This window comes from Salvelinus fontinalis, chromosome 2 (assembly GCF_029448725.1).
Source record: "Salvelinus fontinalis isolate EN_2023a chromosome 2, ASM2944872v1, whole genome shotgun sequence".
Taxonomy (NCBI): domain Eukaryota; kingdom Metazoa; phylum Chordata; class Actinopteri; order Salmoniformes; family Salmonidae; genus Salvelinus; species Salvelinus fontinalis.
The window spans coordinates 69,753,166-69,780,561 of NC_074666.1; the positions used below are offsets into that span (position 1 = coordinate 69,753,166).

General features: G+C 42.2%; 1 protein-coding gene across 1 annotated transcript in view; it reads left to right on the forward strand.

The window, feature by feature from the left end:
* Window positions 1-748: 748 nt before the first annotated feature.
* The window catches only part of plch2a (phospholipase C, eta 2a), a 149,313-nt gene continuing 122,665 nt past the window's right edge, over window positions 749-27,396 (forward strand). The window contains exon 1 of the mRNA XM_055884038.1: window positions 749-1,329. Coding sequence (XP_055740013.1) covers window positions 1,203-1,329 — 127 coding nt within the window. The 5' untranslated portion in view covers window positions 749-1,202. The remainder of the gene's footprint in view (window positions 1,330-27,396) is intronic.

The following is a 27,396-nucleotide window of genomic DNA, read 5'->3' on the forward strand; positions in this document are numbered from 1 at the left end:
AAGGTATATTTAATTTAAAAAATGGAAAAGAGATGGAAAATATTGAAATATATACAAAAAAGACTAAAAAGACTAAATTTACACAGGAGAAGGACAAACAACGACTGCACTGCTACGCCATCTTGGAAATAGAAGTATCTTTCACTTAGGTCTAACTGAATTTTCTTCCTTGTCTAGGTCTTCTGTCTGGCCAAATCTGCTCACATGATGTGTCCTGAATAAAACTTGAAAGCGTTTGCAACACCGCTAAATTAGGTTTGTGGCATGGCATATGATTTGAGTTTAAAAGCACATTTTTGAGGGGGTCTTTTCCAAAAGGAGCTCAGTGGCCCGTAAGCAGGCAGAAACAGTGGAAACTGGTATTCAGTCTCCATGAGTGTGATATTCCATGTAGCTGTCTTAAAACGTTTTATACCTTCCCGAATCCCATTTGTATTTCATTTTTTGCTCCATGTGCACCCACACCAAGGAAACGAAATAGCAAAGTATATTAATGTAATCTTTATAGTTTTTTCATTTGTCAGGGACCATGCACAATAAAGGTATAGCAGTTTGCTGTCTATGGTGTGGTCTACGTATTCATTTCATGTGACTCATTTGATAATCATGCAATCTGTTATTTTGTGTTTGGTTGTTTCGTCTCAAGAGCTCTTACTAACGTCGCCCGTCTGTCTCTGGTCAACAGGTGCTACTTGTTCTCTGTGTCTCCTGTCTCATCCCCTGGCTCCTAAGCCTCTTCACATTGGGTTTGTCACGCAGCCCAGAGCCACTTAGTATTCAGGGCTGCAACAGTGCTGTAATCAGATGGATGTCATCACTGCTCATCCCTGCTTTCCTGTCTCCTCCATCTCAGTGGAAAGTGAAATGCGGGACTGACTACTGTGGTGACCCTCTTCTGTTTGATCCTTGACCTTTGAACTGGGACCTGTGTTCTGTGCTCCAGGCGATGAGGTGGCATATCTCCGCTCTGCATAATTTTGGAAACGTTCTGGAAACATTGTTGACACATTTTTAGGCCTCCTAGTTGTGTTGATGTTTCGAAGCAAGCTTAGACTAAACAGACAGCTGTCCCTTTTACCCTTGATCAGTCTATTGAAACTAACAACCTAAGCCATATCTCCTGATTTGAGAGCACACTTTTCTAAAGGAATACACACCAAGTTTCCTGTATCCTGGTCCTCGAAGCTGAAGCGTGAGTCGCCATGGCGACAGACTCTCCCAACCCATCCCTGAGGTCCAGAGTTACCATGATGACGGACGACGACTCCTACATGAGCACGGCCAGCCTCCCCTGCTGCCACTTCCTGTCCGCCAATGTCCTCAACGTTGGTAAGTCAAACCATTTCCTGTTTCCTTCATAAACTGCCCAGTTGGCTGCTGTACGAGTGAGAGTTTCTGGCTTTGGTACATGGCTTTTGGTTGGTTTACTTATATAACAAGTGTGAGAGAGTGAGTGTGTGTGTGTGCTGTGTGTACGTTTTTTTTTGCTGTTTTGGGGTTGATCATCTCCACATCTCCACCCTTGAGATACGGAGTATTTCAGACAGACATAACAGAGAGTCAGACACCATACTACTGAGCCTGCTTTGTTCCAGTATACCTGCCTGAGACAGAGTGAGGCAGAGAAAGAGAGCGAAAGACAACTTAAAGCCCACACATTCCCAAGCTATATGCCAAGCATCCTGTAGTCTGACTGTTATATGGCTCTTTCTTTAGTTATGTAATTTACCTGTAGTCTAGGCACAGTTTATACAACGTGGTATAGCTGCTGTAACGGGGTCTATTCAATACCAATTCAATTCAGGCCTAGTTCAGGAATTTGATTCACCATGAATGAATGATGTGTTATTGTTCAGTTGGTGAATTGAACAGAAATTGCCAGCTGGATAATTATAGGCTCGTTCAGTGTTTCTCCTATTTTTTTTTCAGCAGCTGTGGCAAAATTAGTGTAGAGATTTTAATTAAAAGTTAACTGCTCCGTGTTTCCAGATTTCTATGAAATATGACCTATAATGACAATGAGTGAAAATAAATAATTTTCCTTCCAAAAAGTGGAAAAGCAGCTTTTCTGTGTTGGAATGGTGTTGGCACACCCCAACAACAGAATGGTGTGAGCATATACTGTACCGGTCATTAAAACTATGAATGCGAGTAGACTGGTGATTGGCCAGCTCATCCTCCTTTCGACCGCTGATTGGCCAGCTCATCCTCCTGAGGAGTATTACATCATACTCTTTGAGGAAATAACAAGCGTTCTTGAAAGTTTGAGGTGAGGTTTTTGAAGGTTTTTTTTTCTCTCCAACTTATGCTTTGGCCACACATATAGGACGAGTCAACAGCATGATTTGGGTATGAGTTAACAGAATATGAGATATGCGATTTTCACTGGGGAATTACTTTAATGCTAATTTCCTGCAATTCTCCACATTTTGCCAAGGGACGGAGAGACATTTTTGGTTTTAAAGCTATTTTTCTGCAATTCTACACATTTTGCAATGGCTTAGGGTATGTTGTGTTCTTATGCTATCTGAGTGACTCTAACAAAATCAATGGGTACCCTATACCATTACATTTTAAAGGTTTGATTCTCCTGTCTAGTTTTTATTCAGGTGGTTGTTAGTTCTCAAAGAGGATCTTATTTAAAAATGTATAGCTCCATTATCTTTTCTACATACGTTATATCTGTGTTTAGTCATTTAAGTTGAAAACGGCCACAATTTAGCAGCAGCGCCCCGCCGCTGTTACAACAAGCAGTGTTTTCCCTATATTCATGTATGTTCAACTATTGCTTTCCAGAAGTGACTCATTTCTTTGTATTAATTTGTCAACAGCAGTTGTGTAAGAAACAATGACTCAAATAGAGTTGTGCTTTGTCGTAGTCCCCGAAGGACATTCTTTCAAGCAGGAGGAGAAATAATACTCTCCTTATTTGCCCACATTCCTAGAGTGAATAGAGATGATTGGGATATTTTGCTCTAAAGCCTTGTTTACACAGTCAATTACTTTTTCCATCTAGTTTTCCAGTCAATACATTTTTCCTCTAGCTTTACGGGCAATGAATTTCTCAGGTTTGTTCTAAAGTCAATTCGTAAGTCTCCACTGCCTCGTGATAGCTGTATGCCCTGGGAGTTGCAATGTTCCCTGTGGAATGAGCGAACTCATCGAAAAGGTCACGGGAGGATTTGAAGTGAGCATATGCACCAAATTCAGCTCGATACATTGTCCCGAAGCAGCGCAACAGGGTTAGCGAGGCGCATTGGTTTTGTATTTATATGCATTCTGAAAAGGACACAGACGTCACTCAGTCAGACGGCAGATGCTTTGGTGAACAATACACTTTCTCCTTGCTTTAGTCAGACAATAGAAAAAGGTACCCTACCAGGGCACATTACAAGACAAATCTTTTCAGAATTAGATAACGCTATGTTCTGTTTTCGTACTCCAACTCCAGCTGGTGTGTTCCTAGGTTATGCGGAATAATAAAATGACCTGGTAACATAATGTGTAGCCTATTTTTAGGTTCTTTACTTCGCAGTTTGTCAGCGGACACAGGATAGTAGTGCTTGTTTCAACGAATCGGCCCAAAAAACATAAATGTTATGTGATTAGATTGTACTTCTGTTGAAAGAACATTGGTAGCCCGCATGCACTTCATGCACAGAACCAATACCCACAAACCATTTTGGTTCCACACCTGCACGCAATTCAGCTGTCGAGCCAGGTAAATGTATATTTAGCATAAACCCAGGGTATTCCACTTTATGACAAAGGTCATGTAATTTCTACAAGGGAGGTGTCATCGCACTAAGATTCTCTACAAGATGCCCTCGTCCACCTCTGAGGAGGCTCTGGGGATGTTCATGCTAATTAACAGCCTCCCATTTCCATGCGAACGAGGAAAAGTAGGTTGAGGCATATAAGGACTTCTGAAATCCTCTTCTAGTACAATATAATTGCTCTAACTCCCGCTCCTTTGTGCATTCAGGCCTGTCGTCACTCGGCAGCCAAATCACGTCTTTCAAGCATCATGCAACCGGGAACCATATTTGAACCATGTCTAGCCTGAATGTGTTAGTTGTGAGAGTCTTTCTCAATACTCACCAGTGAATGAAGGCCATATGCCCTAAGCTGATTCTGTTAATAACAGGGCATCTGTCTGTAGAATAACCCGAGGGCGAGGTGGATAGACACTCTCTTTTCTATGGTTACATTCTAGCACCTCTTCTTCTACGCGGCCCTGGTTCAGGGGCGTTCAGTTAGCCATGCTAACAGCTGTGGTGTTGACATGCCTTGGATTCCTTTCGTGTGACGGTTTAACTCGGCATACATGCTCTGAAGCCCACAGAGAGGAGGATTATGGGTAATTACTAGTAGGGGCTGAGAGGCAAATTGGTGTTCTGCTGGAGGTAGAGATTTGATTGGCTCAGACCACGGCTTAGATCGATGATGCTTGTGTGACTCTTCTAAATAATGTCTGGGACTGTGTTTCAGGATTAACTGATGTGTGGCTAAAGTTTTGATAATAAGCCCAAACCCAACGTCTCTCTCACCCTCTTTCCTCTCGCTCGCTTTCTCTCTCACCATTTGTACCACCCTGTCTCATCCGTAACACCAGTATACTGGCTCACTCACAGGATTATCTGTTTACGTGTACATCTGTGATGTCTGTTTGACAACCCATTCACATCAGGTTCAGCTCCCAAGCACTAACCAGCTGTCAATCACAGTCACTCACTGGCACAGCAACAAGACAGGGTTTGCGTCCCAAATGGCAGCTTATTCCCTATTTAGTGCACAAGTGTTGACCCGTGCCTATATGGTTTTGGTCAAACGTAGTGCACTATATAGTGAATAGGGTGAGAGACAATTAAGGCCCATCTGTTAAGGGCTTGTGTCTGTCAGTATTCCTTTCCAATTGGCGTGGTAGGTAAAATGTAGTGCTTTGAGTACTCTTAAAGTCTAGTGTTATTTACTCATCACAGTGAATTGTCAATGGGTCTACACACACACACACTAAAACCTTTTCAGGCAGTCTCTAACTGCCAGCAGAGGTCAGTATAATTCCTTTTATCTCATGGGAGCCACCTTTGCACCTAATAAATATCATCTGTATCAAACCTGAGACGTGATAATTAATTCATTGTTGACTGCGTTCCTCCCACGGCTATTCCGGGCTAGTCTTAAACCAGCAGACCCCCCCCCCCCCCCCCCCCTCAATAACCTAATTGTTCCTTTTCCGATCTGATAAGCAATCAATGATTGTGGATTGAATTGTGATGGGAGGATCAGAGTGAAGAAAGAGAGCTGCAATTGATACCTGGATGGATGCTGAACGTGGAGAAATGATGGATGGATAGAGACAGGTAGATGTGGTGTTATGCGATGATGAGCGGTGGGCAGGGTGACGTTATATTTTGAAGGAAGTGGAAAGGCCTACAAAGAAACTTTTTAAGTGAAGATGTAGCATTATACAACGGGTGGGTCTAATTCTGAATGCTTATTGGGTAAAACTGCATTCCAGCCGGTGTCTATTCCACAAGTTACCACCGGCTAAATCTATGATGTTAAAACTGCACAATCCACTGTCTCATTAGCTCAGCCAAGCAATTTGTAAACTTTGCAATATTGTTTCAATTAGAGGTCGACCGATTTATGATTTTTCATAGCCGATACCGATTTATTGGATGACCAAAAAAGCCGATACCGATTAATCGGCCGATTTTACATAAAAATAATAATAATAATAATTTAAAAAATATATATATATTTATTTGTAATAATGACAATTACAACAATACAATAATATAATACATCAATAAAATCAATTTAGCCTCAAATAAATAATGAAACATGTTCAATTTGGTTTAAATAATGCAAAAACAAAGTGTTTGAGAAGAAAGTAAAAAGTGCAATATGTGCCATGTAAGAAAGCTAACGTTTAAGTTCCTTGCTCAGAACATGAGAACATATGAAAGCTGGTGGTTCCTTTTAACATGAGTCTTCAATATTCCCAGGTAAGAAGTTTTAGGTTGTAGTTATTATAGGAATTATAGGACTATTTCTCTCTATACCATTTGTTTTTCATATACCTTTGACTATTGGATGTTCTTATAGGCACTTTAGTATTGCCAGTGTGACAGTATAGCTTCCGTCCCTCTCCTCGCTGGGCTCGAACGAGGAACACATCGACAACAGCCACCCTCGAAGCAGCGTTACCCATGCAGAGCAAGGGGAACAACCACTCCAAGTCTCAGAGCGAGTGACGTTTGAAATGCTATTAGCGCGCACCCCGCTAACTAGCTAGCCATTTCACATCGGTTACACCATCCTAATCTCGGGAGTTGATAGGCTTGAAGTCATAAACAGCAGAGCTGCTGGCAAAACGCACAAAAGTGCTGTTTGAATGAATGCTTACGAGCCTGCTGGTGCTTACCATCGCTCAGTCAGACTGCTCTATCAAATCATAGACTTAATTATAACATAATAACACACAGAAATACGAGCCTTAGGTCATTAATATGGTCGAATCCGGAAACTATCATCTTGAAAACAAGACGTTTATTCTTTCAGTCAAATACGGAACCGTTACGTATTTTATCTAACGGGTGGCATGCATAAGTCTAAATATTCCTGTTACATTGCACAACTTTCAATGTTATGTCATAATTACGTAGAATTCTGGCAAATTAGTTCGCAACGAGCCAGGCGGCTCAAACTGTTGCATATACCCTGACTCTGCGTGCAATGAACGCAAGAGAAGTGACACAATTTTACCTGGTTAATATTGCCTGCTAACCTGGATTTCTTTTAGCTAAATATGCTTAAAAATATATACTTCTGTGTATTGATTTTAAGAAATGCATTGATGTTTATGGTTAGGTACAGTCGTGCAACGATTGTGCTTTTTTCGCAAATGCGCTTTTGTTAAATCATCCCCCGTTTGGCGAAGTTGGCTGTCTTTGTTAGGAAGAAATAGTCTTCACACAGTTCGCAACGAGCCAGGCGGACCAAACTGCTGCAGATACCCTGATTCTGTTGCAAGAGAAGTGACACAGAAATTCATGTTAGCAGGCAATATTAACTAAATATGCAGGTTTAAAAAGATATACTTGTATATTGATTTTAAGAAACGCATTGATGTTTATGGTTAGGTACCTTTTTCACGAATGCGCACCGCATCGATTATATGCAACGCAGGACACGCTAGATAAACTAGTAATATCGTCAACCATGTGTAGTTAACTAGTGATTATGATTGATTGATTGTTTTTTATAAGATAAGTTTAATGCTAGCTAGCAACTTACCTTGGCTTCTTACTGCATAACAGCGTAACAGGCGGGCTCCTCGTGAGGAAGGTGGTTAGAGCATTGGACGAGTTAACCGTAAGGTTGCAAGATTGAATCCCTGAGCTGACAAGGTAAAAATCTGTCGTTCTGCCCCTGAACAAGGCAGTTAACCCACCGTTCCTAGGCCGTCATTGAAAATAAGAATGTGTTCTTAACTGACTTGCCTAGTTAAATAAAGGTGTAAAAAAATATATAATTTTTTTAATCGGCCTAATCGGTGTCCAAAAATACCGATTTCCGATTTATGAAAACTTGAAATCGGCCCTAATTAATCGGCTATTCCGATTAATCGGTCGACCTCTAGTTTCAATAGTCAAATTCGATCTCCAGCTGTCACATAGTGATGAACGTGTCGGGGTCGGGAGTCAGGGCGAGACAGACAGGCAGGCAGTGTATCTCAGCCAGTCGAAATCATGAATCAGCTGGCATAATTATTATGGATATATACAAAGAAATGTTGATTTGAAAGAAGGTAGTTAGTTGACAGTCTTTCCAGCTTCCGTTTGAAGTGATTGTGTTAGCTGTGTTGTTAGCTAGCTCCTCTGAACAGCAGTGTCCTGAGGTGTGAGCACATTTTCTATGCCAGGCGAAGTCGCGCATTCTTATGGATGTATCCAAACTAAATGTCACAAGAAAACAGCTTCAACAAATGCAAATGCAGCTACTGTTGTTATTCTGGCTGCACTTTTTGACGTGACTGTAAATTAGCCGTAGTTGGTTAGTTAGCAAGCAAGGGATAAGAACGTTGCCAGCCAGTATGACAATGGAACATTTAGAACGACTGGGTCGCGTCCATAGAAACAGAACAAAAAGATTGAACGACTGGGTCGCGTCTCTGGCGAACAAACGACCAGCCGGCTTGAGTAGCCACCCTAGATTTTGTTTCGGGACTATATCTTGTTTTAATAAATTCTTCAAAATAACGTTTTTAATGAAAATATGTCAATCATTATTTAAACATGACTTTGTCTCAGGCCTAACAACACCATGCCAATATATCCTCCAAACACCGGCTTCTTGGGCGTTATCACTTAAATGTAGCGTGCTTTCTGATGCCATGTGGCTGATTATACTGTGTGCCACGCAAGTGCCACAACGAAATGCGTGGCAGCAGCTGCCGTGGAACGTTGTGTCTTCAGCTCGTGCTAATGTTGCGCTGATAAAATGCTTGAATTAAGGATTTACTTGGTGTCGGTGGGCTGTGCTCAATTGCATTTGAAACAGGCTCAGCCTCTAGACAAATGTTATGCTCAATGGTTGTCTCTTCTGTCTTTTCTCTCCTGCGAACTAGGTGCATAATCAATCATTTTGTAGACTACACAACTGGGCTACTATCCTCGGCTGTTACCTGTATGGCTCGCACACAGGGAGCCCATTTCATCTGCGGGATATTTTTGTATATAGGGCGGTAATTCTTGAGGGATCGTTTTGTTTCTCTCTTTGTGCAGGCTCATTTTTGTTTCTTGTCGCTGTTTTTCAAGGTGGCGTTTTAGTTCAATGTCTTCATCGTCGTGGAATGATTTGCAGTAATCAAATAATACACCTTGTTCTTTCACCCCTGGGGTCGTGCCTTCACATCTCTTCAAGGTTAGCTTTGATGTCTCTGTTGGAAAAGGGACATTGACTGAGCAGTCTTCTTGATTTCATTAGCTATTGCTTTGATTGGTGAGCCTGCACGCTATATTAGGAAAATCGTTAAACGATTGATTTATTATTCAAGTGGTGATAAGCTTTTTTTAAGAACACACACACACACCTTAAGTCTGAGAACTATCTATTCTCCAGATAACCAACAAGATTAATTATATTCCACTACCTATCAGCAATACCTTCAATCTCTTTCTTTCATTTCTTCTATTCATTGCTAAACATATTCCTAAACTGTCTCTCTTTGGAACTTTTGTGACTCTCTTAATTTGAACTTTAATTCACTTTAAATGTAATTTAATGTAGCTCCCTTTGTCCAAAAATGTTTTGCTAAAACGTTTAATTTCGCTCTGTACTCCAGGATTTTGGATTTGAGATCATGTTTTATATGAGGTGACAGTACAGATCGTCATCTTTTTATTTGAGTGACTCCAAAATGGCACAATCTGCAGATGCATCCACAAAGTTTGTAGTCTCACACACGCATGATGTAGTTATTGCATGCTAGGAATATGAAAATACTAAACTTTGGTCTAAATTGAATACACTATAAGTGAATTTGTCCAAATACTTATTTGTCTTTATGGTAAAACAGTATGAAATACCCTCAAATAAAAGGTGACATTCTGTACTGTTGCCTCTATTAAAACATTTGATCTCAAATTACATAGCCCTGCCTATCAATTAACAGATCCTACTGTAGCTACCTACTGTACTTAACACAAATAGGCCTATACTTATCTAACGTAGCAGGACCTCCCATCCTCGTGGGTTAGCGGATAAATCTTGGTGATACAGACACATAAAACATGGAGTCTCCTTCTCCCCTTATCTTCTTACGCAGATGTGATCTAATGCATGTTATCACTGAAGCCCATAAAGGATTGTGTTGTCCCGACCTGTGTCATGCATCACTCATTTCAAGTAGTTGTATCTCCACTGCGTGGGGGATCTGCTGGTCGGGACAGAATGACAGAACAGCAAAATGGCCTTGTCTGAACTAATACCACCTCCTGAAGGCAAAACAGAACTTGTTAACGTTTATGTATTCCAATGGAGGGAGGGATGGTCATTTAAACACTTTGACTCCATTCAAAAACACACACACACACACACAAACTCACGCACAGAGAGAGAGACAGGAAGGAGGAACAAAAGACTTGTCCAAGCTGTGGAGGAAACACATTTCGCCACTGCAGGCAAACCCCGTTGTGCAACTCGGTGGACAAATCAGTTTGCTCTGCTCCACTTGCATATGCAGCATCCCCGAATCCAGCAGAAAACGCCTCCTCGTTCCCGCCTTGCGGATCTGCTTCTGTTTCCCCCATCTCCCATGATAATGTGTTTACGGCTCTTAGATCATGCCTTTTGGGCTTAGCAATGTGCCTAGCTGTCTTTTTTCATTTTCTCTGCCTGTGTGTGCACCTTCCCAGGCGAGAAGATCTGTATGCTCATCGTTGAAATTAGTCTTCCGTCTTGCATTGTTTAATGTCAGCTCTCAATTTAGGTTTGGTGATGAACTGGAGCGTGCTAGATTAGGCTTCTTTTAGTCCACGCCACCTGTATGTTATATTCATATAAACAGATGGAGAACGGAGAGTGTAGGTAATCTATAATAGGTATCTTAGAATCTCTGATAGGTATCTTAGAATGTTACTCAGTCATACCACTATTTTATGGTATGCCAAAAATAGTGCTTTGTTCGTAATTAGGTAACCTAACCATTGTCTATGGGTAGAGAAACGTCACCGCTCATCCTCACTGTGTCACGTCCTGACCATAAAGAGTCCTTATTTTCTATGGTGGAGCAGGTCAGGGCGTGACTGGGGGGTTAGTCGAGTTTATTATTTCTATGTGGGGTTCTAGGTTTGTTTTTCTATGTTGGTGAATTTGTATGATTCCCAATTAGAGGCAGTTGGTAATCATTGTCTCTAATTGCGGATCATATTTAAGTAGTTGTTTTTCCCACCTGTGTTTGTGGGATATTGTATTTTGAGTAAGTGTATGTAGCACCTCTGTAGTCACGGTTCGTTTATTGTTTTTGTAAAGTTTCACTATTAATAAATTATGTGGAACTCAACATTCGCTGCGCCTTGGTCCGTTTCTACAAACGAACGTGACACACAGAGTAGAATGGCCCACGCCATTGGATCGACTATAAACTTCTCTCGCTCCCTCTCGAAGATGGCGCCGACCGAGAAGCGCGTCGGCTTATGAGTTTTGTGACTATTATCGTGTTTATCGTAACTTTTTTTGTACAGAAAGTTCATACCAGTGTTGTAGTAGTCGAGTCCGGTCTTGAGACCACATATTGAGTGTCTCTGTCTCGGGTAAATTTGTACTCTGTCTCAGACAGTGAGGACTCGTAATTTCTTCGGAGTTAAAAACACAGAGCCTAACGTTAGCTAGACAGTGCATTAGGAAAGTATTCAGACCCAATTACTTTTTCTACATTTTGTTACGTTACAGCCTTATTCTAAAATGGAATAAATAAAAAGAATATCCTCATCAATCTACACCCAATGCCCCATAAAGACCAAGCGAAAACAGGTTTTTAGAAATTTCTGCAAATGTACAAAAAATAAAAAACACATTTCTTATTTACATAAGTATTCAGACCCTTTGCTATGAGACTCGAAATTGAGTTCCGGTGCGTCCTGTTTCCATTGATCATCCTTGAGATGTTTCTACAATTTAATTGGAGTCCACCTGTGGTAAAATCAATTGATTTGACATGATTTGGAAAGGCACACACACCTGTCTATATAAGGTCCCACAGTTGACCGTGCATGTCAGAGCAAAAACCAAGCCATGAGGAAGAAGGAATTGTCAGTAGAGCTCTGAGACAGGATTGTGTCGAGGCACAGATACGGGGAAGGGTACCAAAAAATGTCTGCAGGATTGAAGGTCCCTAAGAACACAGTGGTCTCCCTCATTCTTAAATGAAAGAAGTCTGGAACCACCAAGACTCTTCCTAGAGCTGGATGCCCGACCAAACTGAGCAAGAAGCGCCTTGGTCAGGGATGTGACCAAGAACCTGATGGTCACTCTGACAAAGATCCAGACTTCCTCTGTGGAGATGGGGGAATCTTTCAGAAGGACAACCATCTCTGCAGCACTCCACCAATCAGGCCTTTATTGATAGAGTGGCAAGACGGAAGCCACTCCTCAGTAAAAGGCACATGACAGCCCGCTTGGAGTTTGCCAAAAGGCACCTAAAGGACTCTCAGACCATGGGAATCAAGATTCTCTGGTCTGATGAAATCAAGATTGAACTTTGGCTTGAATTCCAAGCGTCACGTCTGGAGGAAACCTTGCACCATCCCTACGGTGAAGCATGATGGTGGCAGCATCATGATGTTTTTTTTTCAGTGGCAGGGACGGGAGACTAGTCAGGATCGATAGAAAGATTAACAAAGCAAAGTACAGAAAGGTCCCGATTTTTAAAAACCTGCTCCAGATCGCCCAGGACCTCAGACTGGGGCGAAGGTTCAACTTCCAACAGGACTACAACCCTAAGCACACAGCCAAGCCAACGCAGGAGTGGTTTCGGGACAAGTCTCTAAATGTCCTTAAGTGGCCCAGCCAGAGCCCGGACTTGAACCCGATCAAACATCTCTGGAGAGACCTGAAAATAGTTGTGCAGCGACTCTTCCCATCCAACCTGACAGAGCTTGAGAGGACCTGCAGAGAAGAATAGGAGAAACTCCCCAAATACAGGTTTGCCAAGCTTGTAGCTTCATACCCAAGAAGACTCGAGGCTGTAATCACTGACAAAGGTGCCTCAACAAAGTACTGAGTAAAGGGTCTGAATACTTATGCAAATATATTTCATTTTTTTTTTTTTTTTTTATACATTTGCAAAAATGTTTAAAAAAAAATGGTTTGCTTTGTTTTATTAGGTGTTGTGTGTAGATTGGTGAGGGTAAAACAATTTAATCCATTTTAGAACAAGGCTGTAAAGTTTTTTTTTTTTTTTTTTTTTTTTTTTTTTTTTTAAATGAGGATGTCGGCCTCCCGGGTGGGGCAGTGGTCTAGGGCACTGCATCGCAGTGCTAGCTGCGCCACCAGAGTCTCTGGGTTCGCGCCCAGGCTCTGTCGCAGCCGGCCGCGACCGGGAGGTCTGTGGAGCGACGCACAATTGGCCGAGTGTCGTCCGGTTTAGGGAGGGTTTGGCCGGTAGGGATATCCTTGTCTCATCGCGCTCCAGCGACTCCTGTGGCGGGCCGGGCGCAATGCGCGCTAACCAAGGGGGCCAGGTACACTGTTTCCTCCGACACATTGGTGCGGCTGGCTTCCGGGTTGGAGGCGCGCTGTGTTAAGCAGTGCGGCTTGGTTGGGTTGTGCTTCGGAGGACGCATGGCTTTCGACCTTCGTCTCTCCCGAGCCCGTACGGGAGTTGTAGCGATGAGACAATATAGTAATTACTAGCGATTGGATACCACGAAAATTGGGGAGAAAAGGGGATCAAATTTAAAATAAAATAAAAATAAAAAATGAGGATGTCATGTCAAGCCATTGGAGGAGTCACTGACTTTTTCCCCTCTTATTGTTTTTCAGTGGCTTTACACAGCTAAAGATGCAGGTGTCATTTGGTTAGCTAGCAAGAACTTGAACGACTGTTCTCCAGTTAGCATCTCTCTTGTGTCACAAGTTTCCCTCTGTCTATCTACTCCGATTTCAGAGCGCACTCATCTGTGCGTCAGAACGCGGAACAACTGATGAATTTACAAATGCACAACACCAGCTGAATATGACCGGTGTCCGTAAACGTAGGCAATAAAGTAATAGATAGTCATGAACTCTCCAGATAATATGTCATCTGCCTAACCAGCTCTGCTATGGCGAGTAAAATGGTCAGAGTGAGATGTTCTCTCATTTGTGTCTGGAAGTAGCTAGCTAGCCAACTTTAGCCAGTTAGCTTGGGTACTTTGTTTCGACAATTATGCATTGGCAGGGAAGCTGCAGAAGGACGAGGAGGCTATAATTCGCCATTCTTTATCAGAGCAATTTTGACGGCCAACTAGCTGAAAAAGTTTGAGAGGGTTTATCTAATGTTCCTTCGTTAGATTTTTAGCTGTGGCTAGCATTAGATGTTGATGTGCATAACTGAGGGAGAGAGCCTACCTTTTCATGGCTGTTTGATCAATAGAACTGTAAAGTTCCCAAATGTAAGAATCAAACAAACAATTGTCAAAGACTCCAGCCACAGACTGTTCGCTTTGCTTCCGCACGGCAAAGTACGACATCCACATGTGGAGTTTTATTTGATGTGTAACTGCAAATGGGTTTTCCACACGTGAAATGAAAACATGTTATTCTCCTCACATGTGAAATGGTGGTGTTAATATGTGAACTCTCTCTCTCTCTATATAATATATGTAGATATATATATATACATCTATATATATGTATATATATATATATAATTGGCGAGAGGGCAAGAGAATTTCTTATCCAATATTCCATGCTTTCCTATCTTTATCCTCCACATTCAAATGGATTCCGCTCTCGTCCATTGTACACACATCCAGGAGTATTTGCCATTGCCTGCTATATTATGCATTACCTTCACGTGGCAGTTTGCAAATGATGATCCTGGTGGCCTGAGCCAAATTGATATCAGTGCTATTTTCCTTGGACAGATAATGAGGCGCTGCTGAGAATGTGATGGACGCTGTCCCGGGGATACCAAAGAACAGGCCTCCATTCCAATGCAGCACTGAATAGCCTGCTAATCTGCTAACCATAAGTTTGCACATCAGGTACTGTAGCATGTCATTGCCGACTAATGCAAGCTGTTGGAAACCACTTAAAACAGGGATACATTTGCTTGGGTGCACACACACACATTTTGAAAACACTCTGTCAAACACACTATATGCTCAAGCACACGCGCACACTCAAACTATACGCAGCCACGCGCACACACACACACACACACACACACACACACACACACACACAAACACGCATTGACACACACACATACATTTGAGCCAGCCAAGCCAAGTGAGTCAACACAGGTCAAATCCCCTTTAAGTGGATGGCTTTGGGTGCAGCAGTCTCAGAGGAACAAGTGGTGTGTTTGAAGTGTGATGCAATGGAGATTGGAGATGCCCTTCTTGAAGTATTCTTGCTCTAAATACACATTGGCACATGGCAGGCAAGGGGTGTGGTGGCTTTAGCAAATCCCGGGTGTGTGTTTGGTAGATTGGCAAAGCCCAGATTTCAAGGTTCAAGATTTAGAGGTTAGCTGCCATTGTCCATGTAAGCACTTTCTGTGCTCGCTAAGCCTGCTTTAATGTCAGGCAGGTCGCAAGCATCCAACTGCTGTTTTTCCAAGGTAGTTATACGTCAGGAGACGATGTGCCAGTGAGCCTGTGAGATCACGTTGTTGACAAACATAGTAGAACAATTCCAAATAGATTTTCTTGATTTCCCTTTCCACCGTCAATGGAAAAGTATTTCTTGCCGTGTGTCATTTGAACCAGAGTCGCTGCAATCGAACTTGGTTTTGATTTTGCCTGTGTTTTGATTAACAGACGATAGCTGGAGGTTTGAACACAGATGTGAGAAAGCAAGGGGTTTGCCTGCGACAACAAGAGCGTAATTGAGGTGTGCCGAGCTGTGGGGGGGAAAAAAACGAGCGTTGTTCGGGGAACAATTCGAGTGAAACGGCAGATAACTGTGGGTTCTGTAACTTCTGTTCCTCCTCTACCCATCGATCTGTTTTCCCTCTGGGGGGGGGGCGGGGACATATCTATTGTTTTCAAAGCTGCCTCTGCTGAGCTAATGTAGAGCATGGTTGAATGAACAAACATGTTCAGTTAGAGGTTGTTAATCAGTCTTAGAAGCTTTGAACTGAGTCCAGCTCTGAGAGTATAAGGGCTCTCAGGGAACACTACCATGAGGAGAGGAGGTCGAGGAAGTGGGAGTGCTATTGGAACAGTGATGGCTCTGCCCAGCCCACTGCCCTGTTACTTTAGCTGCTCTGTCTCACACACACACACACACACACACACACACACACACACACACACACACACACACACACACACACACACACACACACACACATGCTCTCAGCGCTCCAGTTGATTTGGAATCAGTGCATGAGCAATAAAGAAGAGGGGAGCGTAGCTCTCCAAAGTGTGATAGGGCCAACGCTCTGCTAATAAACCATCTCCAATGCAAACATACATTTTCTCTCTATCTCCCTCCCCCCTCCCTTTTTCCTGCTAACACACAAACAAACACACGTGCTGTCTCTCTCTCTCTCTCTCATCCCTTATTTACATTTCTAGTCCTTATTTAATTTCCCCTTGTTTTCTCACTGCCCCCTTTCTTTCTCTATTTGGCTCCCTCTTTCTCACTTTCTCTCTCCATCTGTCCACAACCTTCCTCCCTTTTTTCCACCTCTCCCGTCTTTTTCCACCTCTCCCGTCTTTTTCCACCTCTCCCGTCTTTTTCCATCCATTCATCCAGTAATAAAATGCAAACTCTCTCACGAACACATACTGTTCCCCCCCCACACACATGCATAGACTCCTCTCTTTCTCTCTCTCTCACACACACACACACACACACACACACACACACACACACACACACACACACACACACACACACACACACACACACACACACACACACACACACACACACACACGCTGCACGTCTCTGCTGGGCTGAAGAGCAGAGTGCACACGGAGCCAGACGCTCCCTTCAGTGTGCGCATCACATATCTGCTGGCAGGAGCTGCCCTTTTCTTCTCTTTCTCTTTCTCTCTCGCTGTCACTCTCTTTCTCTCCACACCTCTCAGTACTCTGCAAGACTTTCAGCATGGAGCTGGCCGGAGTGGCCGTGTTGCCCCAGGGATACAGTACGTACCTGCTCTCTTTTCTTCCCTTTTTCCCCTCCTTTTTTTCTAATATTGATGTGTTTTTCTTGTGATTTACATTTCATGAATGGGGATGCTTTTGATACATTTTTATGCTATCTTTTAGAGGGAGTGTTCTGCAGTGAAATTAAAGTTGTTTCAGTACTAAGGTGCCGGCACCTTTGCCTGCCGTTGGTTGTCAAACAGTACTTTGCTGTGGCAGGTTGTCTTTTTTTTTATCCGATGTTTTGTTAGGGGGTTCGTGCAACATTATACGTGAAGCACCTGTATGCACCTGGGCTGCATGTCTGAGTTTATGCGTGAATGGGGATGTGCGGGAAGACCGTGGCACACACCTTCCCGTGTAGTAGATCAATGTCTGGAGAAAGCCGCAAGAAGGATGAGATGAAAGAGCTGACCAGACAGGTGTTGTTATGACACACTTGGTTTGTTCACTTTGGAAAAGGGTATTTTATGGCATTTCGTATGTAGGTAAGAGTGGGGTAAGTTGAGCCAGTCTTTCTATGTAACAATAAACATAATTAATAATTTGAGCAAATATTTAGGAAGAGGTCATCATTTCATGGAGTCTGTGAAGGAAGAGACCACATGGAAAAAGTGGTAAGCAAGACTTTCTCCAATTCAAATTCCATGCTGCTTGTATCTAAACCAAAGTAGAGGGTCATTTTAAGTTTGTTCTATAGATCAGTTGGGGGTCTCTAATAAGCTTCAATATGAGGTCTTTAACCTAGCATGAAAGTGCATCCTTGTAGCTGTGTCGGCTAATATAGTCAAAATGTTTGAGCCAATGGCAAGTTGAGCAAATGTAAATGTTTTCTTCCCAGGCTTGTCATTGTCATTCCTCTGTGTTTTCTTTCCCAAGGTGGCTTAGGAGGTGGCAGCCTTATCCCCTTCATTCCTCTCACTGCTACCTGGAGAGGGGAGTTGGTGGGAGTGTGTGTGTGTGTACACAACTATGCATGTACACACACACACACACACACAGAGGAATAGAATGGCAATATTTACCCATGTATTCCCTGCCAATAAAGCTTTATTAGATTACATGGAATTGAGAGAGCGTGCGATAGAAGAGTGAAACATTTGATAAATAGATACACAGAAATCTGAATGAGAGAGGCAGAGAAAGATGTAGAATCCCGAGAGAAACAGATGGAAGGAAGATCTGTGAGACATAGACCCAGACATAGGCTATCCGATCCAAAGCATGGACAGACTTTTGTGATCCGCCCCGGTGACGGTACCATTAGCCAAGTAGGTAGTAGTACGTATCTATCTCGGCTAGCAGAACACTAATAGGGCTAACTTTAGAGAGATGGGAATGTGCGAGAGAGAGCGTCTAGCTACTGTGTGTAGCTGGTAGCCCACAGCGCCAGAGCTAATAACGTTCCGCTGTCACACTTCACAAAGTGAGAGCGAGGAGTTCGAGACGTGTGAATGCAGAGCGAAGTGGCTTGATAACAAAGACCATCTCGAAGTTTGACTCCAACCAAGGCTGCCGTGGTGTTCTCAAGCATTTTCTCTGAAGCCCGTAGGGAGAGGAGGCTTTGGAGGAATATATGAATATGTGTTTCTGGATGTTAAACAGCTGTTTGTTGGGTAGATTGTTGTCATTTAATGTTTTTTTTTCTAAATATGGTGTCTTTTTCCTATTGCTATGGATCATAGCTGTGTGTTATTCCATGTAAAAATCCAAAATGTGTGGTAAATCATTTTGTAGGTGTAATGTGAAGGACTGGGTGAAAAGCCTGCTGCTGCGGTCTTTCCCGAAAATGTCTCCTGTTTGTCTCTCACCTGAATGGTGATTTTGTAACTCGATGAATATCCCAACAAAGGCAGTTTTATGCTGCATTGAAGGCTACACAGTTCACCCCTCTACCACTGTTTCTGTGCGTGTGCGTAATTGCATTACACTATTGTTAACTGTGATGCAGTCACTGTGGATTGATGACATGTGTATTCTATTGATATGACCCAGAGCTTCAGTTTAGTCATTTTAATGTGATTTGATGAACCAGAGGGGAAAGATGTTCTGTGTCATTATTGTGTCTACATTTTATTTTTGTTTTTTTACATTTAATTTTAGTTTTTACATTTAATTTATCTTGAGAGGTTACCATGTTGTCATCCTAATTATCTGCTTCCAAATGTTTCTTGATGGAATAGACTTATTGAACTCATCCATCAGCTTGGATGCTTTATGGGAAAATGTCATATTTTCTTTAACTACCCCTTTCTTTGACATTTTAATTGGCAAGAGATTTGATATGATGAACATTATAACACACTGATAACACGTGTAATTCTGTCATGAGCGGATATTCTCGATAACCAAAGCACAAGCTTCGTAATGTGAAAGACATTCTAAATCAGCAGTATGGTTTTGTGGTAAGTGTTACACTATCAGTAATGAGGAGAGAGAGAACACTTTCCCACAGTGCTTATTTCCCATGGACGTTGACAGGTTTTCCAATGAGACTCGAGTCTTCTTGTTTGCCTATACCCTCTGCCGCTTTCAGCACCACTGCATGTGAACAGCTCCCAGGTTTAGGGAAACGTGTCTGAGGCTTACCGTATGCAGTGGGCTTCCAATCCCTCCTTTCACCCCTTAGATCTGTAAGACCCAAGGTTATTATAGTTAACTGAAACTAATCATGAAAAACTATTTAGTCAACTAATTAACAAACCTGTTTGAAAAACTAAAATGTATCTTTTACTCCTAAATTAAATAAAAACAATTATACATTTTGTTCAGTTTTGTTCCATTTTTTTCTAAACTTTGGGTGAAATTCAGATTTTTTAAAATGGGATTTTCAAGCTTTTGGGGTGTTTCAAGCTACTGAACCTGGTGGGTAAATGCGGCCAGCATTTTTTTAGCTTGTGAATGGGTGTCTTCGAGCAGTAAAGCTAACTGTAGGTGCATCTGTGACAGCCAAAGGTCAAACACTGTAGTGGTTTTCCAACAGCAACTCTCAGATCAGCATGGCAGTGTCAATTTTTTTCACACTTTGTTGCATTATAATGTGAGATTGAAATTCATTGAATTGTCTTTTCTTTGGTCAATGATCTACACAAAATACTCTGTCAAAGTGGAAGAACAATTTGAATATAAAAAAAGGTAGATAGCATAAACGTAATCACATGTAACTTATGGATTTGCATTAGTATACGCCTCAAAAGTCCCAATGCAAAGTTACACCTAACGTTTCTATTTTTTGAGTTATTACATAAAACCAGAATGATCCGAATGCCGAAATCATGTTGGAAAATATTTTTCCAGGGTGTGATGTAATATGGAGGACCCGGCAAGCCAGCCTATTCCATATAGTGTAAACTCCAACAGAAATAACTTCAAAGTAAACCAAATTGTTTGCGCTCATGACTACTGGTTTCAATAAAATGTTCAGCCAACTTACAAGCAAATACTTGATTTAATGTATTTTACAAATCAACGTCAAGATTGTTAACCAATTAGCCTGCTAACATTAGCCCTACCAGCCTGCTAATGTTACATTAGCACTGAATGAGTCAGCCAGTTGCTATCAACACCTAGCTTAAAACTACATTACACACTTAATATGTTGTGTAATCTTTTATGAATGTATTAAGTTTTTAAACTGTATAACTTTCTTAATTTTGCTGGACACCAGGAATGGGGATCCATAATAAATACAAAAGCACCAAAGTTTTGGAAATACATAATGCCATCTAACCAGTTATCAAAGAATGCAAGCTACAGTATAAACAGTTATCAAAATAGATAGATTCCAGATATCACTCAGCCCTCATGAAAAAGATTGCAAGATTGCAGTCAGAGTATAATGGCAGTTAGAGTGCAGTATAACCGCAGTACGCTACAAATACTGCGTCCAAAATAACAGTGTTTTACTGCAGTTACTGTGCAGTGTAACTGTAGTTATTGTGCAGTTACTACACTCATCTTTTTTTGTAAGGGAGCTAGCACTAATCCAAGGTGGAAAAAGTTACAAAACTCCCGTAGCCTACTTCACAGAGGACATGCCGAAAAGTTTACGAAACAAAAAGGAGAGCAGATGAGTTACTACACAATTAGAGCAAGCAGGTATGATTTTTCTCTGTCATTTTGAACCCATGACAAGAAGGCACCAGAGCCTGCCGTCCTATCAGGTTCCCACTAGATAACACAGCCACAAAGTCTGTGAAGAGCATGAGGTTGCCTCCTAGTTTACATCACATTGGTGGATTGAAGCTCACCACCATCAACACTTGGTCTGGAATATAATGACATGCTAGCATGGCTAGTGGCTAACGTTAGCCAGCTTGATCTTGCTACCGAGCTAGCATACGAACTCGGTAGCACAGAGTAGGTTCTCCATATGACGTTGAGACATCGTGCAAAGTGGGTAGTTTAGAAGATATATCCAGATATAAGTTACAAAATATGTAATAACCCCAAAACATAAATATGTTTGTACTTATAGCTAACCAGATCGTGACTACAACTAAGTTATTAAGTCTTTAACCACACTGTGTTGTTACATTGGTGAGTAAAAACTCATGCTTCCTACCCTTTCATGAAAAATAAAACACTAACAGACCTTGATTAGACAAGTATTCACCACCCTGATTCAATACATGCTAGAAACACCTTTGGCAGCAATTATACTGTAGCTGTGACTTCTTGGGTAAGTCGCTATGAGATTTGCAAACCTGGATTGTGCAATATTTGTCCATTTACTCTTCAAAATTTTTCAAGCTCTGTTAAGGTGTTGGGGATCATGCCTAGACAGTAAGTCTTACCATATATTTTCAAGCAGATTTATGTCAACTGTAACTTGGCCACTTAGGAAAATTCGCTGTCTTCTTGGTAAGCAACTCCAGTGTAGATTTGGCCTTTTGTTGTAGGTTATTGTCCTGCTGAAAGGTGAATTCCTCTCCCAGTGTCTGGTGTAAAGCAGACTGAAGCAGGTTTTCCTCTAGGATTCTGCCTGTGCTTATCTCCATGTGACTTGACAATTTCTTACTCATTGGTCGGAAGAAGTATGGTCCAAATCGGATGTTGGGTACTATATTTGTTGAATATTATCTGAATTCTATAAATTATCATGGCTAATTTGGGTGCAACCAATTAGTTTAATTTCTCCAAGATACAATTACATTTCAACAAAATAATGTTTCAGGAATGCCAGTCTTACCTGTTTCTAAACTACAGAACATATTCCGGAACAATGTGGGTGTCATGGCTTGCTGAAATGACATGGAAAGACTTTATTGAGAAGGAGGCGAGTAGAGCAATTGAAATTCTACCTTGGTCTTTGTGGCGTTACATCTTCCTCTGTCACAGCAGTGACCCACATGGGTATATACCTGCAGTGCGGTATCTAAGCCCATCCTATTCGAGGAGATATTTATAACCATAAAACTGCAGGTTGGGAAACAATGCAACAGTTTGAGGCCACTATACCAGATCATTAGACGGTGAGAATTATTTTCTGAAGGTTAAAGACTGTATGAATCACACACACACACACACACACACACACACACACACACACACACACACACACACACACACACACACACACACACACACACACACACACACACACACACAATGGGTTGTTATTGTGTTGGGAAAATGACAAAATATTTCAAATATATCCCCTCAGTGATTAGTTAATATGCTTTTGACCATTGATTACAAGTCAGTGACAGGGTAAACAGAGCCATCATCTGGATGTACAGCCTTGTCACTGTAATCAGGAAAGAGCCCCTTTGTTTATAGCCCCCTTGTACTTCACATAACATTCCCGCTGGAGCCCCAGGGAGTGCATATCCCATATGATTTATACTGTTGTGGCTACTGTAGTGGTTTTTGTGTGGACATTACTGAAGTATTTACAATAGTGTTTTTGTTTCATTATCTTTAGCATAGAAGTGGAGGCTTTATCCTTGAGGAAACCTCCTGGAGAAATACTAAAATAGCACATTTTCCATAACCGGTAGGTACTGTAGAAGGGACTGGGATCTATAACCTGTATGGAACACGTCATATGGTCTATACTTGGCATGTAGGTTTCTCACTTATGGGTGTCACACATGGGCAGTTGGGGGAGGGGCAGGATACAGTATATGCAAACTAAATACTGTGGTATTTACTAAAGTAAAAAAATACGTGTAGTGTTTTTGTGGACTGTATTGTTTTTGCAGACATTACTAGTATTTACTCCAGTGTTTTTTTTTGGGGGGGGGGGGGGGGGTAATACTGTAGTATTTACTATTAGGGCTGGGAATTGCCAGGGACCACACGATACGATATTATCACAATACTTAGTTGCCGATGGGATATGTATTGCAATTCGATACAGTGATTTTATTACAGTTCAATGTTCCAAACATATTGCCCATCATATGTCTGCTGCAGAGAGACAAGAGAGCCATGAGAAATGTTTTGATCAGTCATGGAGATATAAGTGCTGAAAACAAGAGTTTGGGGTCAGGTACAGTCAACTAGTGCAAAATTAATATTGCGATATTGTCAAAACGATACAATATATTGTCCAAAATTATATCCCGATATGTAACTATCGATTCCCCCCCAATCACTATCGTATTCAACAGTATACTACAAAGTTCTATAGTAAATACTACTACATATGTGTTCTATCCCAGCTCTAACACACTTGATTTAACTGATCACATAGCCCTTGATTCGTTGAATGTGTTCTATCCCAGCTCTAACACACCTGATTTAACTGATCACATAGCCCTTGATTCGTTGAATGTGTTCTATCCCAGCTCTAACACACCTGATTTAACTGATCACATAGCCCTTGATTCGTTGAATGAGTTGTGTAAGTGCTGGGCTAATTGAATTGATACACCCTTGAATTGCAGGGGTCCTCAAGGAATGTCATGACAAACACCGCATTTAGTGCCAGAGTCGGGTTTGGAAAGTGCTCTTCCTTGAAGCTCACCACCTTGTCACCCTTTCACTATCAGGAAGAGACATGGCGGTGGACATTTGATTGAGCGTACGGGAGGACCTGTTTGATGTCCTGATCGAATGGGAACCAATGATTAACGTCGAAGACTGACGCCCTCAGGGCAAAGTTTGAAGGACTTCTTGTTTCCAGGTGCATGTTAGCAGCTCTCCTAGGCAAGGTTGTGCTCTCTCCCTATTGTGTTACTGCACCTCTCTCCATATTTTGGCGACTAGATTATATAATCATGACATAAAGTACTCTGTAAATCTGATCCTCAAACAAATGGTTAATCCCGCAGAGATCAAAGGATCAGACATTGTCTGCCTCCTAAAGAAAGTAGAAGCAGTATGCAAGTAGTTATGCTTGGTTGCGCTTCAGATATTTATAGCATGCACATGTATGAACAGGATCATTTGAGATTCCACCCTGATTCACAGCACTCAGTGCTATTGCTAATTAGCGCAATGTTTTTATGCTAACTGAAACTTCAGCAGAGATTGCAACAGGACTTCACAACCCTCCCACGAAGAAGGCATTTTCGGAGGGTGTGGCGTGCTGTATTATACCAAAGCTGGATGTAGGAACACTGTGCCTGTACGGTAAATAGTAATGCAAAGGCAGATACATACCTCCCAGCGCTATCTCATCAACACAAACAGAGAGGGAGAGAAAGAGATTATATTTCATAAAGCGCTCATCTTGCAGATCCTCCACTCCTATTTGTCTGCCGTTGTATGCAAGTTTTCGCATATAAAGGCTCTTACTCAACTGTGTGTGTGCATGCGTGTCTGTGAGTGAGTGAGAGCAGATGTGGATAAATTCGAACCCCGGGCTGTTATCCAAGTCACCCTAGGTGAAAAAGAGGCACACACACAAAAAAACAACAACAATAGTTTTAATAAGCTAGGGAGGTTCTCGCAGTTCAAAGTGAAGCACATTTCTTGGCATTTTCAAACTGCAGGGGAAGCAGCAGCAGCTCCAAACCAATCAAAAGGCAATTGGAGTTAACCCTCAGATGAGATGTAATCATTTGGAGTGCTCTTTCCTCATGGGGTATTTCAAAACTTTGGTAGGTTTGGGAATTGTATTTTAAATTACGCTGCAAACAAGGTTTTTCACAGATTCAACAACCTGAGTTGATTGACAGAGTAGATAGCTCTTATTTGAAGACATTGCAGTAGCTTTCTGCATGTATGAAACCCCCTTTTAGTTGAGTGAGCACAGAGTTAGTGGACCGTTCTCTTGCTTGTGGCTGTCTTCAGCCTATGATTCCCTGTTTTTAGTGTTTTTTCAAATAGTAACCGTCCAATGGGAACCAGCGAATCTGATCATGTCAGTAAGCCATCCAATGGGAACCAGTGAATCTGATCATGTCAGTAAGCCATCCAATGGGAACCAGTGAATCTGATCATGTCAGTAAGCCAGATAGACATTAGAGAGCTTTAAGATAATTAGGAAGTGGCGTTTCACTCGAGGGAACACATTACAGTAGCCAAATCCTTTTACATCTTTATCCCCTAATTGTTTGGATAATGAGCCAAGATCCAGCTCAGAATATTTAATCCAGGTCCAAATGATTCTGTGTTGTCTCAGATTCTATTCCCCCCATTAGCTCATATTCCCCCTTCAAACTTCAACCTGATTTATAGTGTATGACGTGGTATCAATGCACTGTATCTGGTTGGTATTTCCCTTAAAATGTCATCCACATCTGTGATCTGTGTTAAACACAACAACAGAAAAACGGACCCATGGAAATCCAAGAATGCCACCACTTTAACATTCAAACAACAGATATGTAAAAAGGTGACAGTGTTGGAATCCCAGCACAAGCATTTATCTGTCTTGGAGAACAGACAGACACACAACCTTCCTCCACTTTGTTCCTTCCTCTTAATTATCCCGTTGCATGATTTCACAAAAGACGAAGAACGTCTCCATCGCCGAGCTTTCATTTAAAGACAAGGACGAGATGCAAATCAGGGCTCCTGAGTGGCGCAGCGGTCTAAGTCAATGCATCTTAGTGCAAGAGGCGTCACTACAGTCCCTGGTTTGAATCCAGGCTGAATTGCATCCGGCTGTGATTGGAAGTCCCATAGGGCTGCGCACAATTGGCCCAGCGTCGTCCGGGTTTGGCCGGGGTAGGCAGTCATTGTAAATAAGAATTTGTTCTTAACTGACTTGCCTAGTTAGATAAATAAAAATACCATCTCGCCGACTCCATCTCGCTGGAGCTGCCAGACAAATTTCCCAAACCATTTAAAGAGACGCAAACCCTGTCTTCCTCCTCATTAATCTCCGAGTTTTTAAATCTGCCGTATAGTATGCAAGACATGGCCAGGCATTTCCATCTCTAAATGGAGAAGACAGTCTGCGCTGCTTGACTGCTGTAATTGTCGACGGGTCACGGTTCTCTGAAAGCCCTTGTGCTGCACTCTTCCCCTTGTCTCCATCTGTCCTTTAACCCAGGAACAGATGAGTCACTAAGACTCACAATGAATTCATGGGAAGCTCCTCTTTTCAGAGATTCTCTCAGATGAGACGAGGCAAATCTAATTTGGGTGTTCACAGCCATTCTTCAACCCTCCCTGGACACTGAGAGCTGCAGAGACCGAGGAAGGAAGCGAGGGCCAGAGAGCTGGGCAAACTCACTTTGAAATGCCAATTTTTTTGGTGAATGCCATGTTTGACTGAAAGTCCCAAAGTAATGGCATTCTACGAGGAATGGAAATTAGAGCTGCTCATGTCCATCCATTCATAAATGTTATAAAAATTCCATTCAGTATGTGCTCACAAAACAAGACAACTGAAGGACTCCCTATCATACTCTTGCAGCCCTTCCCTCCATCCATCCTTACCTCCCTTCCTTCTTTCGTCTCTTCTTTGAGAGAGTGCCCAGCTCCATACCTGCCTTGGAGCTGCCCACCATGACTCCACCTCGCCTGACCTTTCTGTCGGATGAGTGATGATGTCGCCCTCTCCTTCTCCTCTGCTTCTGTACCGGTCTTGACCCCCTTTACTTCGCAACCAGGAAAGGTCAGCCGCATTACGGTGTTGGAAAATGTCATGCCGCCCTTTGTTGGTTCCAGACGCCAAACAAAATCAAACCATCCCTTTGCAGTCGACGAGCCATAAAGTTGCCCGGAGGGAGCGTGGGAATTAGAGACAGCCATGTTGCGAGACAAGGGGGGAGTGTAAGGGAGGTGTGTGTACTGTGTAGTGTGCGCTGTTGGGAATGGCGGAGGGCAACCGTTGCTTTGTGGACACGACGTGTGCAGACTCCATTCACATGGCCGGCAGTTATCACTAGTCACTGTGATCAGAGGGCCTGTCCCATTTCCTCTGCAAAAGGATCTGTCACAGAGCGCCACAGGAACCAGAGCCCCTGGTGTGGCGGAATCCAAAAGGTGGTGCATCTGCCTGACTGGATTAATGGTATGCTTACATCACTGAGGTGCCAGATACTCTGTGCACAGACTGCAATACAATATCTCTGCTCAGATTGAAATGGGGTAGAAGATTGTAATTAGAATA